Below are 15,430 nucleotides of genomic sequence, written 5' to 3' on the forward strand. Positions count from 1 at the left end.
GTTTCCTTCCTGCTTCTATAAAGCCCATCCCTCTGAAAAACGCAATGGTCTTAGATTGGTTAGATGGCCAAATGTAGTGTCCTGTATTTTTATTGGCTGAAGTGCCAAGCAGAGGTTGCCAGAAGCCACGCCCCTTCCCATTACGGGCAGAAGTCACATCTGCTGTGACTAGCGAGAGTTCATGATGTCACCAACCCAGGAAGAAGCTCGCTGTAGTCCAAACCGGCTGTTTTTGTAGGCAATAAAGTGCCGTAACTTTAAAAGACAATATCTCCGTTTGCATTGAACTCTCAGCGCTGTAACTTTGCAGATACTGTTTATGCTCAAGCAGCGACATTACACACTAACTAAAGTTAAAAAAGTCAAATTGCATGCAACCACCCCTTTAAGCAAAGTGAGGTTCCGCAGGGTCAGACCAGATATCTCCAAGGTTTTCCCAGAAGAAGAGCAGGAAGAAGAGCAGGAAGAAGAGAGAGGGTGACTGAAATAATCCCTTTTATCTTCCGCAGAGGTCACACCTCTTGAGTTTGTCTTGACTAAAGAAAATGTGGAATGACAGTTTTTTTCTTCCAGATTTATATAAGAAACATACAATAAGGGGATTAAACGATGATCATTTTGACATGATAAAATACAGCTGAGTGAACTCTCCCTGAATTCCTTTGGTCCATAAAACCGTCTTTTCTTGTGGGGTTGTCTTTGTCGCCATGATACATTTGCCGTTAATGTGATCGCTGAGGATGTTTTTTTTAATCTACATTTTTTAATTAATTGATCTAGTCCAGCCATTGGCTGGATCAAATATGACTGCTTAACGATGGTTGGCCAGTCATGACAACTAGCCTCAGTGGGCTTTTCTTTTTTTAATAAAAAAAATAAAAAAAAGTTATACTATTATATATATATATATAGAAACCCCCATGACCAAATATAGCATTATATAATTATTACAGATTAAAATGCAAATTAAAGGGTTAGTTCACCCAAAAATGAAATTTATGTAATTAACGACTCCCCCTAATGTCGTTCCACAACCCGTAAGACCATCTTCAGAACACAGTTTAAGATATTTTATGCTGAATAAAGTCGAAGTTTTTGTTCTTTTTGGACCCAAATGTATTTCCGATGCTTCAAGAGACTAATTAACCCACTGATGTCTCATATGGACTACTCTGATGATGTTTTTATTCCCTTTCTGGACATGGACAGTATAGTGTGCATACACTTGCATACGCTCTCGGACTAAATCTAAAATATCTTAAACTGTGTGTGAAGATGAACGGAGGTCTTACGGGTGTGGAACGACATTAGGGAGAGGAGTTAATGACAGACATTTCATTTTTGGGTGAACTAACCCTTTAAGGTGAAAAGATGTGCATGTGGATCAAATACCCCAACAAACAAACACAAAAGTACTTGTTTGTTGTTTCTTTATTGTTAACATATATGATTGATAAAAAGTAAACTATAAATATCAATTTATTACAGAACCCTAACCCTACATTCTTTTTTCCCCCTTTTTGTGCAACTTGTACTTTTGTAAGAATTATCTTTTTTTGTTTTACATAAACTTTGTAAGTGTCAGGAATTTAATGACATACCACTGAAGTGTAGCTGAAATGTTTTTCAGATTGAATTTTTTTGTTGTCAATATTACATTTCCATTGAATTTTTAGCATTAAATGAGGCTGCAAACATGTTAAAACAACATTAAGGTGTAACATTGATTTGACGACAAAACAGATTTTGCACTTTTATTATTTGAATTGTATTACAAATGAATTATTACAATTATTTTCTGACCACTGGGAACTGGATCTCCTAATTGTCATGTTTGGCTTTTCTCAGAGAACGCCAGTCTCGATTTACAGTTTGCTGTGAATTTGGATTTACAGTTCGCTGTAAGTCTCGATTTACAGTTCGCCAATCTGGACTTAAAGTTCGCCGTGAGTTTCGATTTCCAGTTCGCCGTGAATCTGGATTTACAGTTTGCTCTGAATCTGGATTTCCAGTTCGCCAATCAGGATTTCCAGTTCGCCGTGAATCTGGATTTACAGTTTGCTCTGAATCTGGATTTCCAGTTCGCCAATCAGGATTTCCAGTTCGCTGTGAATCTGGATTTCCAGTTCGCCGTAAATCTGGATTTCCAGTTCGCCAATCTGGACTTAAAGTTCGCCGTGAGTCTCGATTTCCAGTTCGCCGTGAATCTGGATTTCCAGTTTGCTGTGAATCTGGATTTCCAGTTCGCCAATCAGGATTTCCAGTTCGCCGTGAGACTCGATTTACAGTTCGCGGTGAGACTCGATTTACATTTTGCAGTGAATCTGGACTAACAGTTTTAATTTCATTTTCTTTTGGTGGTTCCTTGGACTGACAGCTTCCAAAAATATTTGTGCCGTTCCCTCCACCACTCTGAAGACGCTCGTGTTCATTATATTTCACTGAATCATCAAGTATGACATGATCAGTGCTGAAGTCTGGAGCTGAAGAGAAAGAAACAGATACACATTCATACACATATATTAAGACAAATAACCACTGAAATCTTTGTTGAATTGTCATACTCACCAACATTGTCCTGGATCTTCTGTAAGACACTGAGCTTCAGGTTGGTCAGGTGATCTGTGAAAGTGATCGTCACAGTTTGACTGAGGTCTGGATCTGGAAGGTTAAACTGGGCTCTGAAACAACATTCAAGAATCAGAGATGATTCCTATATTTTTATTTTCCCATTTAATCTGTTATTTAATGACAAAGTTTACAAGCTATTTAAATTCATGTACCTGAATGTATGAATAAATGGGTCAATTCAAACTAAATCCATAAAATGATGGGGACGTCTAAGAGGTTCTATATATAAAGCAGGGGTGTAGCCAGCGGGCGGTCTACACCCAAATTTATATGTTCCTGGCACGACCCAAGGAATGTATTATGACCAGTTTCATTACAATAGGCTAATTTAATCAAATGATATTAGCATTTTTGTAAATTGTTATAACTTAGCTAACTATAGCTGCTTCGAATCTTTTGGAGTACCTCCATGGCATTGTCCCGAAGACACATACCAAGTTTCGCAATGATATGCCAAAGCGTTTGTGGCGAGGTGAACGAGGCCTGGATTCACGTTGAGTTTTGTTTATGTGTGTGCGGGCAGTTGTCCGTGAGGGGCTGCCCGCGGTCTACTTTCGTTTTGTTTATTTAAACGTGCAGTATGCAACTTTTGGCCACTAGGGGTCACTCATTCAAAATAATAACAACAGACGTACTTTAATGACGTCGGGAAAGTGCGTGTGCTCATGGGAGTTGTTGTCATTATTGCCACTGTCAACCAGCGAATCTGGCATCTCCAGCAGAAAACATGTTCACTGACAAGGTAATTGTTATATTACATCTCTATTATTGTTAAGTTTAGTTACGGCTTTTCACGTTATGTAATGCCAATCTAATGAAATAGCAGCGAGCTACCGTTACTTAACAAACTTATCAGTAACATTAGCTAATGTGTGAGACAGAATGTTGTGCGGGCGGTCGCTATGTCAACACACCTATAAGTTGGTAGGCTATGTTGACATATTAACCGTGCATCATAATTTGAGTTACTCAAATTATAGATATGTTGACATGGCATCCGCGATTGTCGAACATTCTGTATATCAACTGTTCAATAAGGAAATACATTTCAATTTAGTTTATCATTACCAACATAAAACAGTAAATGAGAGAACCAGGACCAGCAATACGTTGTTCATTGGAACACGCGCTGTGTCGCTCCCCACATTCATCAATCTAATAAACATTTATTTTGGAACTCAGAGATATATGAATAAGTAGATCATTATTAAATCGATATTATATGTAGCTAGTATTAACATATGATAAAAGTGACGGTCACCTTATATTAATTGACCGAGATAGTGGCATATTACCTTATGAAGCTAACGTTACTTTCTCCAGCTACATATAAAACCAATAATAGCTAGTCCATCTGCGTTTTACACATGACATCATCGTGTCACAAAATATACGGATAGAAATATACTTTTGAATCAGTTTTAAAAAGTCTCAGTTTCAGTCTCCAAAAACACAGAATCCGCCTGTTTGAAAAGCCGATGCAATACAAAATGTACGTATTCAGCTAAACGCGTCTCAATGTGGTCAAGATCGCTATGCAATATGCAAACATACAGCATGTTATGATTATATGATTATTATGTTAGCTGAATGGTTACTTAAATTACCTGTTTATTAAAACGAAAGCGAGATCAGCATATCTCTCTCTGCAGTCCGAGCTTGTCACGAAGATTTCGCCATCTTTCAAAGGCTTCTCCAAGGTTTACACGTCTCTTGCTTTTTCTACTGTCCCAAAATCTTCTCGGGTCATTTTTTTTCACCCGTACGTTTGCGCTTTGTTGAGCTGGCAAAGAGTAGTCATGATCCATTATCATACAGACTTTTTTATACGGGTGTTCCCCTTATACTGTCAGTGATCCTCTTTGAGTTTGGCGGTTCCGCAGGAAGCAAGACGCAAACGTGGATATGACGTGAAAGACGGGCGACATAACGGAAATAAAGACACGGTCCGTGTCTTCGAATTAAAATATTAATTTCTCTGGATTTAGAAGTTAATTGGAACTGTCGGGATAATGTAAACACACAACTTTAAAAAATATATAACATAGATATAGTGATCTTTTATATTTTTAATGCTGAAACATTACATATTGTGCCTTTAATAAAAGTTGTTGAATGTTTGCCGGTTCCCGCCTCCTTCCTTCCTATCTACGAACTTTAGTGCATTGGTGCCGAAGCCTGGGAGGAAGAAGGGACGCACTGTCGGAGAGCCCTTGCTGCGGAGGGGGATCGCGGTGCTGAGGAGTTCGGGCAGCGCGGATGAAGAAAGACCGCGAGTGGCTGCCCGAGGCAGTGGTGCTGAAGCGAGTGAAGACCGGTGGGACGGAGAGCTCGCTGCTGTGCCCCTGGGTCGAGGTGGGGTGGCGGCCGTCCCGGAGGGAGCAGAGGAGTTGCCGGCGTTCGCCGTGGGCCGGAGCCTGCTGCCGTCCGCCATGATGAGGAGGAGCAATGCTGAATTACAATGCTGCAAAAGCCATACGCAGAAACCAGGCAAGTCTGGTATAGTTGGACCCCGCAACAATTCAGGAGTTAAAGGAGATGACTCATGAAAATAAGTCAACCACACCCAAAGTTATAAGCATTTAAATAAAACAAAAATCCACACAAGGTGGCGCTGTTTTGAAACTTCTCAGGCTCCTTCAGGGCATCATGGTGATGACCCATACCGGTTTGCGTAACAATCTGTTCATGTGTTCATAAAATACAGCATTTTAGCACATAATTCAAAATGGCCGACAGCCAAAATGGCCCATATGAATGGCCCAAATTGGACATCCGTCAATTCGGCATGACGCTCCAAATCTAACGAACCCACTATGATGAATAGTCCACCCCAGTTTATTATACAAATAATAATGATAATTACAAAATTATTATAACATCTAAACTACAAACCCGATTCCAAAAAAGTTGGGACACTGCAAATTGTGAATAAAAAAGGAATGCAATAATTTGAAAATCTCAAACTTATATTTTATTCACAATATAATATAGATAACATATCAAATGTTGAAAGTGAGACATTTTGAAATGTCATGCCAAATATAGTCTCATTTTGGATTTCAGGAGAGCTAAATATTCCAAAAAAATTGGGACAGATAGCAATAAGAGGCCGGAAAAGTTAAATGTACATATAAGGAGCAGCTGGAGGAGAAATTTGCAACTTATTAGGTAAATTGGCAACATGATTGGGTATAAAAAGCAACATTCCTTTTACTAAACTTAAGCAGCTTGTCTCCTCAGTCCCCAGACGTTTTCAGACTGTTATAAAAAGAAGAGGGCATCCCACACAGTGGTAAAGATGGCCTTGTCCCAACTTTTTTTTAAAAATGTGTTTATGCCAAATAATTTACCGTCAACTTATTTTCCCCTTAAAATTATACATTTTCTCAGTTTGATGTCATCTATGTTGTATTCTGAATAAAATATTGAAATTTAAAACTTCCACATCATTGCATTCTGTTTTTATTCACAATTTGTACAGTGTCTCAAACTTTTTTGGAATCGGGTTTGTACTAAAATAAATATGTTCTTTTTTTCTTTTCTTTTTTTAACAGTATATGTATTTTTGCTTAATACCTATGTAAGTGTTTGCCTATTCCCTTAGTCTACAATTTGCAGTTATGTAATAGATGAACCGCAGCGATGCAAAATTCTATACAAAGGACTTTTAAAAAATTGCATTAGCCCCTTTTCCACCAAAACTACCCGGAACAATTTGTAGGAACTTGTTTACAGGAACTTTTCTCCCCCCCCCAGACCTGCAGCTATCTGCGTTTCCACCGCGATAAAGTTCAGTGAAGATTAGGCAGATTAGTCCGGTGATGTAGGACTGCGCGCGACTGCTCCTCCAAGTCAGTGACGGACAGTAATCATTTTTGTGTGTACCGATTGAAAGATTTAATGGACTGTTTACATGAGACGTTATCTAAACCGATCTGGTGTTTACATGTAACGACTTTCTGCCGCATCAAAAATGTCAACGCTGTTTTCTCCAGCAGCTGGAATAGGTTAACTTTAGCCATAGCAACTCTTAACGGCCACCAGGACTAATACAGTATTATATAATAATCTATTTATTTATTGTAAAGTGTAATAATCATCTCAGAAAAAAAAAAAAATCTTCTGTCAGGCGCTGTTAAAGTAAAAACTGCCTGGGGCAATATACGCTGTGTCGTTATTCCAACATTATCTTCATAACTTACGAAATAAAAAATTAACCCCTCAGAAAAATGAACTTTCCTCTCTTGTCAACATGAGTGCGGCGCGCTGTCACGTCATGTAAGGACGCAGACTTAAAAGTAATCGGTCAGGTCGTTTACATGGTGAGAAATAGACTGTAAAAAAATGAATAACGAGTATGGAAGAGATTCAAGCTGTGCTGCTTTTGCTGGTTATGTATAGGTTTACTAAAGAGGAAATTAACAACGACAGAAAAGAGCACTAATATGCAGATTCAGCAGCATATTCAGAAAGCTTCTAAAGCTAGATTTAAAATGACAATGTATATTATTATCAGCTATTACGGACATTGAACGTGAGATGGCTGAGACGACCGCGCGCCATCAGACAGAGAGCAAGACTGATATTTACTGAACGCAGACCGAACCTCGCAAAAGACTTTTAAAATGCCGGTTGAAATAAAATGCTGCGAGAGCTCAACCAATCAGCATGTTCAGCGCCCAAGTCCCGCCCTCGAAAGTTCCTGAACTTTGAAAAAGTACTACCTCGCGAGCAGGGCCGTTTGGAGGGGGAAATATTTACCTGGAACTTCATTTAGACCCTGGTTCCTGCGGTCTAAACACACCGAGTACCACCCAAAGTTCCTGGTTTCTGGGTAAAGTTCCTGTGGTGGAAACGCGGCTATTTAGGCGGGAGAGAACCCATCCCACCGCATGTAACGCTAAGACTTTTAAATTCCAAGTGCATTTTCATTCTGTAAAGCTGCCTTTTGCGTAAATTTAATTATCCGGGTGGGACATGTATGCCCCCACCATATTTGCGGGTGGGACATGTATGCCCCCACCATATTTGCGGGTGGGACATGTATGCCCCCACCACTGCAGTTTCAATACCCCCAAAAGTGTGATAGATTGAGTTCAGAAACACAGAGAGAAACAGATATGACACAAACCTTTGCAATGTGGCCTTAAAGTTCTGTAGAGAAAAAAAGTAATCCAAATTATTCAGCAAAACTGAGTTTGGCTTAAATCTCTGAAAATGCCATCCTTAAAACTGGAGAATGATGAAGATTCATGGACACCTGCAGGAATGAAACATCTTCAGCCTTCATCTGCTGCTCGATGTCTCTGATTGAGCTGGTGAGAGATGAGATCTGTTTGCTCGTCTCCTCAGTCTTCTCCTTCATCATCAGACTCTTCTGCTCCTCTTCCTCTCTCAGCGCTGTTAATCTGAATGTTTCTTCATCATGTAGAAGTTGGTGAAGTTCATTGAACTCTTCTTGAATCTGCGTCTCTGTGCGTTGAGCCTGACACTGAAATTAAAAGGGTTACTTCAGCGATTTAGTATATGGCTTAAGCCCTATACGGACGGGATTAGATTAACATGGGGACATGGGGGTAAAGTCATTTTACCTCAGGACGTCTGTAATATTAATGGCCAATTCGCACGGGATAAGACATCTCAGTAAAACTAGCAGAAGTGGGAGGAGTAACTCGCTTTACGCACCTCCTTGACGTCATGTGCGTATGACGTTACCGTTATAACGTGAGCAAGCCAAAACACAACCTGAGCGCCAGTCTGAACTCCGTCTCCAATATGTGTGTTTTAAAAAAAAAAGTTAGGTCCAGTCTAACGATTCTGATTGGATTATGTTGGTAATAGACACTTTCCTAGAGCTAAAATGTGTTCCTCTAATAAGTGCTTTTGATCTTCTTTTTGCTTTAAATGATATGCGGAAAATACTGGACATTTTCCACAGATTTGTCCCACCACCTACAACGCAACCGAATGCTTCAAGCGCCTCCAAGTTCGCAAAATGCGTTTTTTAAAAACTTTTAAACAGGAAATGACGGAATTTTACCATACATTTTTACAGCAGGTATATTCGAACGGGATTAGTATTACCAGAGGTCATTTTTCCAGACCTTTTTACAGAAGGTAAAAGTCTCAGTAATCTTTACTGACATTGTCCGTAATGATTACCGAGATGGCACATTCGGACGGGACTAAAATCACCGAGAACCTCTGGTAATAATTACTTTACCCCCACGTCCCCATGTTAAACTAATCCAGTCCGAATAGGGCTTTTGTATCAGTAGAAACCCCGTGTATATTCGAATGATCGTGCTTCCTCGCAATTTTTTTTCCTTGCAATTTTCTGGCTTTTCCCAGTCTAGAAGGCACCAAATTCAGAAATATTTTTACTACATAAATGACCCAGTTTAAATAAACATTCATCATCCCAGCGCTGAAGCACCCCTTCAACAACAATATTGGCTAAACTAGATCTACATTAGTGTCTAAACTTCCAGAATTGCTTTAATCACATTGTTTATTCAAACCTTAATATCTCCAGCAGTTTTACGCAGATTCTGTTCACGATCCACAGATACTCCCAGTCTCTCCTGTAAGTGTTCCAGTGAAGCTTTGAGTATCTCCTGAAAGAAGAGAACAAAAATTGTTTCAATTGTCTTTATTTTTGTGTTTTTACCTCTTTTATTTAATATAGTAAAGACAGTGGAAAGAATGGATTTGTGCTGACAGAAATATTAAACTGAAATACGGAAATGAAAAATGAAATATTAAATGCAAGCATAAGATAATTTAGTGTCTAAAGCAAAATAACCTACTTTTCTAAAGTTTTTTTTCCCTTGTCAGTGTAACAAAAATTAATTATCTCTTAAATTCTTATAGGCTACAGCAATAACTTATTGCTGTAGCCTAATGTAAACCTGTATCTGTAGCGATTCAAAAATGTAGGAGATGGATGATTTTTATTAACACAATAAACAAAAACAAATTTAATACGAATAACAGATACAGGAAAAGATTGAGCTCACCAAACAGACATCCAAGTAGGACTAGTCTCGACAAAGAACACAATATAAAATGTAAACATTTCATTTATTAGCAGTCGTACAACTTTTACAATCCGATTTTGTATTGACGTGTTATAAAGGGAAGAGATATTTGATTTAATAAATGTTTTAAACTTTATTTATCTAACCTTGTTATCCGCGGCAGCTTCATCGACGGGACAGAACCTGTGGTCGGTGTGTTTTCTGGAGTCTCGACACACCACACACACGGGCTGTTGATCATCCAGACAGAAGAGTTTGAACTGCTCTTTGTGAACACTGCAGACGGTTTCAGCTTCAGGTGAAGATTTCTGTCTGTTCTCCTGTAGGAAACTCTCACACAGGTTCCTCAAAGCCAAATTTAACGGAGGATCATCATTTAAAGATGTTCCTCGGCAAACCGGGCATTCTTTGAGTGTTGTATTTTCCCAAACCCTCTGAATACAGGTTGAACAAAAACTGTGGCTGCACGACAGAAGAACAGGATTTATAAAAATGTCACAGCACACCGGACAAGACAAATCCTCCTCAGCAAAAGATCTAGACGCCATTTTACTGAGTTCATTTGAAATGAATCTTAATATAAAGTTTCGCTTTCGGTTGAAATCACGTGATCCCACCCCTCCCTTCATGTCTCCAAAGCCACGCCTCCTCCAAAAACACATGAAATGCGCACAATAGAATTACAAACAGAAAGAGCTTTATGGCCAAGTATATACTTTTTTTTTTTTTTACACTGTATGATATTTACCACGCAAGACATTTGTTTTGGGACAAACACGACGAATGGCTGGTTAGACTAGAGTAGCCTACAGACAGTTCATCGATGTTGCATGAGAAGTCCGCAGCGAGAGATACGAGACTGCACTGACACAAATGTCATGATTCGATTCAATATTGATTAACTTGTGGCCTATCAGGTACAGTATATAGTAAATATCCTCAAAGAAAAAAAATATATTTTAACTGTTACCAATGCTGTAAACTATATGGATCGCAGTATTGTTATATTAAAGGTTACAAATTATTGACAGACTAGTTTTTATCATAATGTTATAATACAAAATAAATAAATAATATAAACATTTAAATGATGCATCATGGCAGTCATAAAACAGATTATTTCAAATATTAAAAAGTAAAAGATACCATGAATATTAGTCTGAAGCAATATTCTCATGTGTTCATCAGCTTTTACATACTCAAATATGCATATTTGTGATATTCACCTTTTTAAAGGACTTTAAAAAAAAACCTTATTACACGTATGTTTCATCTTTCATGTTAAATTCTTACATTTAATTAATAAATTTAGTTTTAACAATAACACTGTCTACAGGGCTGTTACCAATCAAATTAAATAATTTACACTGCAAAATTACAACTGCATTAAATAATGTTATGAGATATATGTTTAAACAATGAATATACAAATAAGAAAAAATGTATGATTGATTCTTTTATACATGAAACTAAACCGCCAGTAGGTGGCGCAAGTGAAAGTCATTGAGTCGTTCTTTCAGACGATTCCTTCAAAAAAAAAAGTGTTAGAAAGTGTTGCTTTTCTTTTGGAACCGTGTTTATTAAACTTTATACTAAGGGGCTGTTGAATGCTTGAATCTAATAGGTTGGCGAACTTTCTGTGTGCATTTATTTTCAGGGAATCGCAAGACTGCATTACAGATCCATATGAGTCTTGTTACGTTATGTTTATATCATACGTTATAAATATATATATATTTTTTAAAAATAGTTTCCCCAGTGTTTCTTTTGCGAGTTTCTTGTGTCTTTGAAGGCGTCCTTTGTTTTTAAGAATGCATCAAATGTATTTGGAGATTAAGACATATGCTTTCTTTTATTTTGGTGTAAATGAATCACATAAAGGGTTAGTTTACCCCACAATGTCATTAATTACTCACCCTCATGTCATTCCAAACAGGACACAACCTCACCATTGGGTGCATATGCGTGGCTTACCTGGGGAACACATGGCCCCAGGATGCACTCAGTGAAGAAGGCGAGCCGGCGGAGGCAGTGTGATGCTTTGGGCAATGATCTGCTGGTCCTGCTATCCATGTGGATGTTACTTTGACACATACCACCTACCTAAGCATTGTTGCAGACCATGGCATTCCCTTTCAGCAGGATAATGCACCTGCCACAAAGCACAAATTTGTGAGCGCCGCCGCAACTTACAGGACTTAAAGGATCTGCTGCTATCATCTTGGTGCTAGATACCTCAACACAACTTCTGGGGTCTAGTGGAGTCCATGCCTTGACGGGTCAGGGCTGTTTTGGCAGCAAAAGTGGGAACAACATGATATTATGCCTAATTGGTGTGTGTTGAAATGCAGGCAGGACATATCATTGAAATAATTGGACGAACATGTTTTGGTCCTGGGACTTCCACAGAAGATTTATGTACATCATGTTTAATATCTAGACCACTTCTATTATTGATTGCCATCAGGATCAAGAGTTTCAAACACTACAACAATAAGTGTTTATAAAACAAATTGCCATTCCCTTCCTTTAAGGTTTTTTTTTAAAACTCTCAGCAGTTAAAAGTTACACTCTAAAAAAGGCTGGGTTGTTTTAACCCAGTGTTGGGTCACATATGGAGTAACCCAGCGATTGGGTTAAATATTTGCTTAAGACAACCCAATCACTGGGTTAAAACAACCCAATTGCTGGGTTATTCCATGTTTGACCCAACTTTGGGTTGTTTTTTACCTAGAATTTTTTAGAGTTTAGACTAAAATAAGAGCTTCACAGCCAGGACTCCCAAAAACGTACATCAGAAATATTAATAATCATCAGGAATAACAATCGTGACCAAATTATTCATGGTCCAGCATCAATTGAGCTCCAGGCTCTGTTTGAACTATAAAAACAGATCATCATGTTTCTGACCAAAGTATCTTACTCGCTTTAATACTTTTATATACAATGGTTTAATATCGTCACTTGACTTGTTTTATTTCATAATTGTTTTATGGCATCATTTTTACTGAAAACTCAAACACTATTTACATTTCATTCAGAAAAAGTTCAAATGTAGTTCAGCAACACTAATGTGTAATAATGCATGCAGTGCAGCTACTGTATATTAATAACTTTCATAAGTGCATCTCCATAAAGTCAACTATAGATAATGCATGATAATGCTCTTTAAATAGGCCTTTCAGTTATTATATAGTATATTGTAGTTCCTGTTGTGTTGGATCAGAACAATAAAACAAACAATCTTGTAATCAGGCTGTTTTTAAAGATGTTTTATTCATGGATGCAAAATCAACAGTGCCATGAAAAAAGTATTGTGGTTTAAATTGCATTACATACAATTGCTCTCAGGAAAAAAACAACAACGGCATTTATAGATTCAACAGAAACTTGAAATGAAGGGGTTCAATAAAACCATCTAACTTAGTAATGTTATGAATAAAACAGCTGAGAAGAACATCAACTGAAAAGGTCAAAGGACAAACAACACAAGCTAAAGCCCATAATGCCATGCGGTCCTTCAGTAACTCTCGTGATGCGGCTGTTAGTCAGAAGATACTCTGACGTTATAGTGTCTAAAACAAACTTCGCTTCACAATAGTCCAGATCTGAACAAACACCACCAGAATTAAACGCGGTTAGCATGTCGCTGCTTTTTATAGGTTTTAATTTGTTATAAGAGAATTGTTCAAACTGCACATGATTCGAGGACAGACGAATCTCTGGAAAACGGCAAAGAAACGCACAAGCCATAATTCAACGCAAACCAGCAGAATGATTAGCATTTTCCTTTATAATGTTCATTATTATAATTTAACAAAAAGTATTTAGTATATTAGTAAGTTTATATAATGAGAGTATTGGCTGCACTAATTCTAATAAACAAATATTGTTTGCATTATAGTTATGAAGATTTCAAGATAAAATGTGCAAAGAAAATCTTCAGGGTCCAAAAAAATCCTTTTTCTTCTAAATTTGGGTTGAAATATGAAGCGGACGTTTCTTTGTGAGATTCACTGTGTAGACGTCCATCTTGAAGCGTGTTTGTGTACCAGTGTTTAATTAGGATGGTTGAGTGAAAACGTTCAGTGTTACTATGAGAGTGTGTGTGTGTGTGAGAGAAAATGCTCCACACATCTGTAAACCAATCCAAAAACACACGTCTTCATTATCAGTGGCCGTTTGAAACGTTAATAATGATTCGTCTGTGATGTTTTACACAGGACAAGCGATAATGACGTTTCTGACACGTTTTGAATGAAACTTACGGAGCCTCACACACGACGTGCAGATAAAAACATATTCTCTCGTTCTGATTTAACTAAAACAAGGGAACAGATTATTACAACGTGGCCATGTTTTAGTTTTTAAAAAAAAGAAGTTATTTTATATTATATTGAGAGCATGATTTACTTCAAATGAAAGAATGAGATCAAATGTTGTTGATGTATTAGTAAGTCGTGGGACCGATTTAAATATTTACCTTTTCCCCGCATGGCATGAGTGGAAACAAAAACTACAGCTAAAAATAACTACATAATATAAAAGCAAAAGCAAACAAATTCATATTACTGCAGGATGAAAGTCACAGCTAGTTTTAAAACAAACCCTCACATGAGGATGAAAGGTGTTTGTGTTTAGTAACGTTATAATCGCAGACGTGTAAAGCTACAGGAACGCATCGGTGTAGAGCGAATCTCACAAAACAGACACAGCTCGTCCAAAAACTATAGCATTTACACACATTTTTACTCCAATTCTCCAGCCAAAGAGCATTTATATTGCAGAGATAATTTAAATTAAAGGTAATTTGTTAAGAAAACGTCAATGCAAAAAAAAAAAAAAGTGTCATAAAACATTTCCCTCTTTCGTTCGTTTGATTTTGGGCTCTCGTCATGTTCGTTACGGTTTTGTGAGATTCGCTTGACGCTTCGCACTGAATGTCCATTTCAGAAATTCATTCAACGAGTCGATTTCCGTCCAAAAACAGATTTGAGCCGATCGTAATATTATCATACGCATGTTTGACACAGATTGCTTGATTAAATGAGGCATGTTTACTCCACGTCATTTGTTTTTTTCAAGGTTTATAGACATGATTTGATAAATCATAAACATGCAGCGGAGTAAAGATCGTAGTTTTACACCACGAGGAACTTGAATTCATTTTTCTCTATTACATTTGATACATTCCAATACATTATAGTGGTTATTCATATTGAGTTTTTTCTTTATAAAAACAGAGATGATGACCGATGATCATGCTTAACAAGCCGCACTTCAGCGCTCAGCCAGCGTTTATAAAGAACTGTTAAAAGAATAAAAATGTAATAAAAAGATCCGACACACTAAATGTGAACACAGTACAAAAACAAATCGTTTTAACGAAAGGTATTGCCAAGCTTCCTCACTGGGTTTCAGACTTCTTTTTGTTTTTCTTCAGGAAAGATGGGGTGCGGAACTTTTTCTTCTTCTTTGAAGGGGATTTGTTTGGTGATTCGTCGCTGCCGTGGTCACCAGCCGCATCATCCCCTGCGACAGGCTCCTCCCCCTCCGGGTGAGGGGCGGAGTCTGTGTCGGCAGGGGCGGGCTCTTCTGCGGGGAGGGCGGCGGCTTCGGAAGCGTCGTCGGGGGTCAGATCGGGGAGGGTCTGTCTTAAAGTGGCGGCGTCACTGTCGTCTTTGAACGTCTGTTCCTGTTGTGCCTCTGTGGAGGATGAGGGGGAAAGAAAGATCACAGTGAGTGTGTTGGTCGGC

The 15,430-nt window shown here is 38.1% G+C and overlaps 2 protein-coding genes across 10 annotated transcripts in view; both read right to left on the minus strand.

Annotated features, from left to right (window-relative positions):
• Positions 1 to 1,740: 1,740 nt before the first annotated feature.
• Positions 1,741 to 10,240, minus strand: LOC137046809 (E3 ubiquitin-protein ligase TRIM17-like). Its single transcript, XM_067424220.1, has 6 exons — positions 9,821 to 10,240; positions 9,156 to 9,251; positions 7,895 to 8,125; positions 7,766 to 7,788; positions 2,569 to 2,681; positions 1,741 to 2,483 (listed from the first exon to the last, which is right to left on the minus strand). The coding sequence occupies exons 1-6, from the start codon at positions 10,220 to 10,222 to the stop codon at positions 1,822 to 1,824; spliced, it is 1,527 nt and encodes a 508-aa protein (XP_067280321.1). The 5' UTR covers positions 10,223 to 10,240; the 3' UTR covers positions 1,741 to 1,821.
• A 2,691-nt stretch (positions 10,241 to 12,931) lies between these two features.
• Positions 12,932 to 15,430, minus strand: part of add1 (adducin 1 (alpha)) — a 60,477-nt gene continuing 57,978 nt past the window's right edge. For 7 of the 9 annotated variants that reach the window (XM_067423813.1, XM_067423811.1, XM_067423816.1 and 4 more), the window contains one exon: positions 12,932 to 15,380. In XM_067423813.1, the coding sequence (XP_067279914.1) occupies positions 15,082 to 15,380 (299 nt within the window). In that variant the 3' untranslated portion in view covers positions 12,932 to 15,081. The remainder of the gene's footprint in view (positions 15,381 to 15,430) is intronic. The other 2 variants (XM_067423817.1, XM_067423815.1) reach the window with 1 other exon arrangement.

This window comes from Pseudorasbora parva, chromosome 18, assembly GCF_024679245.1.
Source record: "Pseudorasbora parva isolate DD20220531a chromosome 18, ASM2467924v1, whole genome shotgun sequence".
Taxonomy (NCBI): domain Eukaryota; kingdom Metazoa; phylum Chordata; class Actinopteri; order Cypriniformes; family Gobionidae; genus Pseudorasbora; species Pseudorasbora parva.

Bases quoted from the DNA above. Each gene is read 5' to 3' on its own strand.
- LOC137046809 (XM_067424220.1), bottom strand. From the start codon at position 10,222: ATGGCGTCTAGATCTTTTGCTGAGGAGGATTTGTCTTGTCCGGTGTGC. The intron at 8,126-9,155 runs GTTTGAATAAAC...TTTTAATTTCAG, and splicing joins AAACTGCTGGAGATATTAAG to TGTCAGGCTCAACGCACAGA. The intron at 7,789-7,894 runs GTGTCCATGAAT...TTTTCTCTACAG, and splicing joins AAGATGTTTCATTCCTGCAG to AACTTTAAGGCCACATTGCA.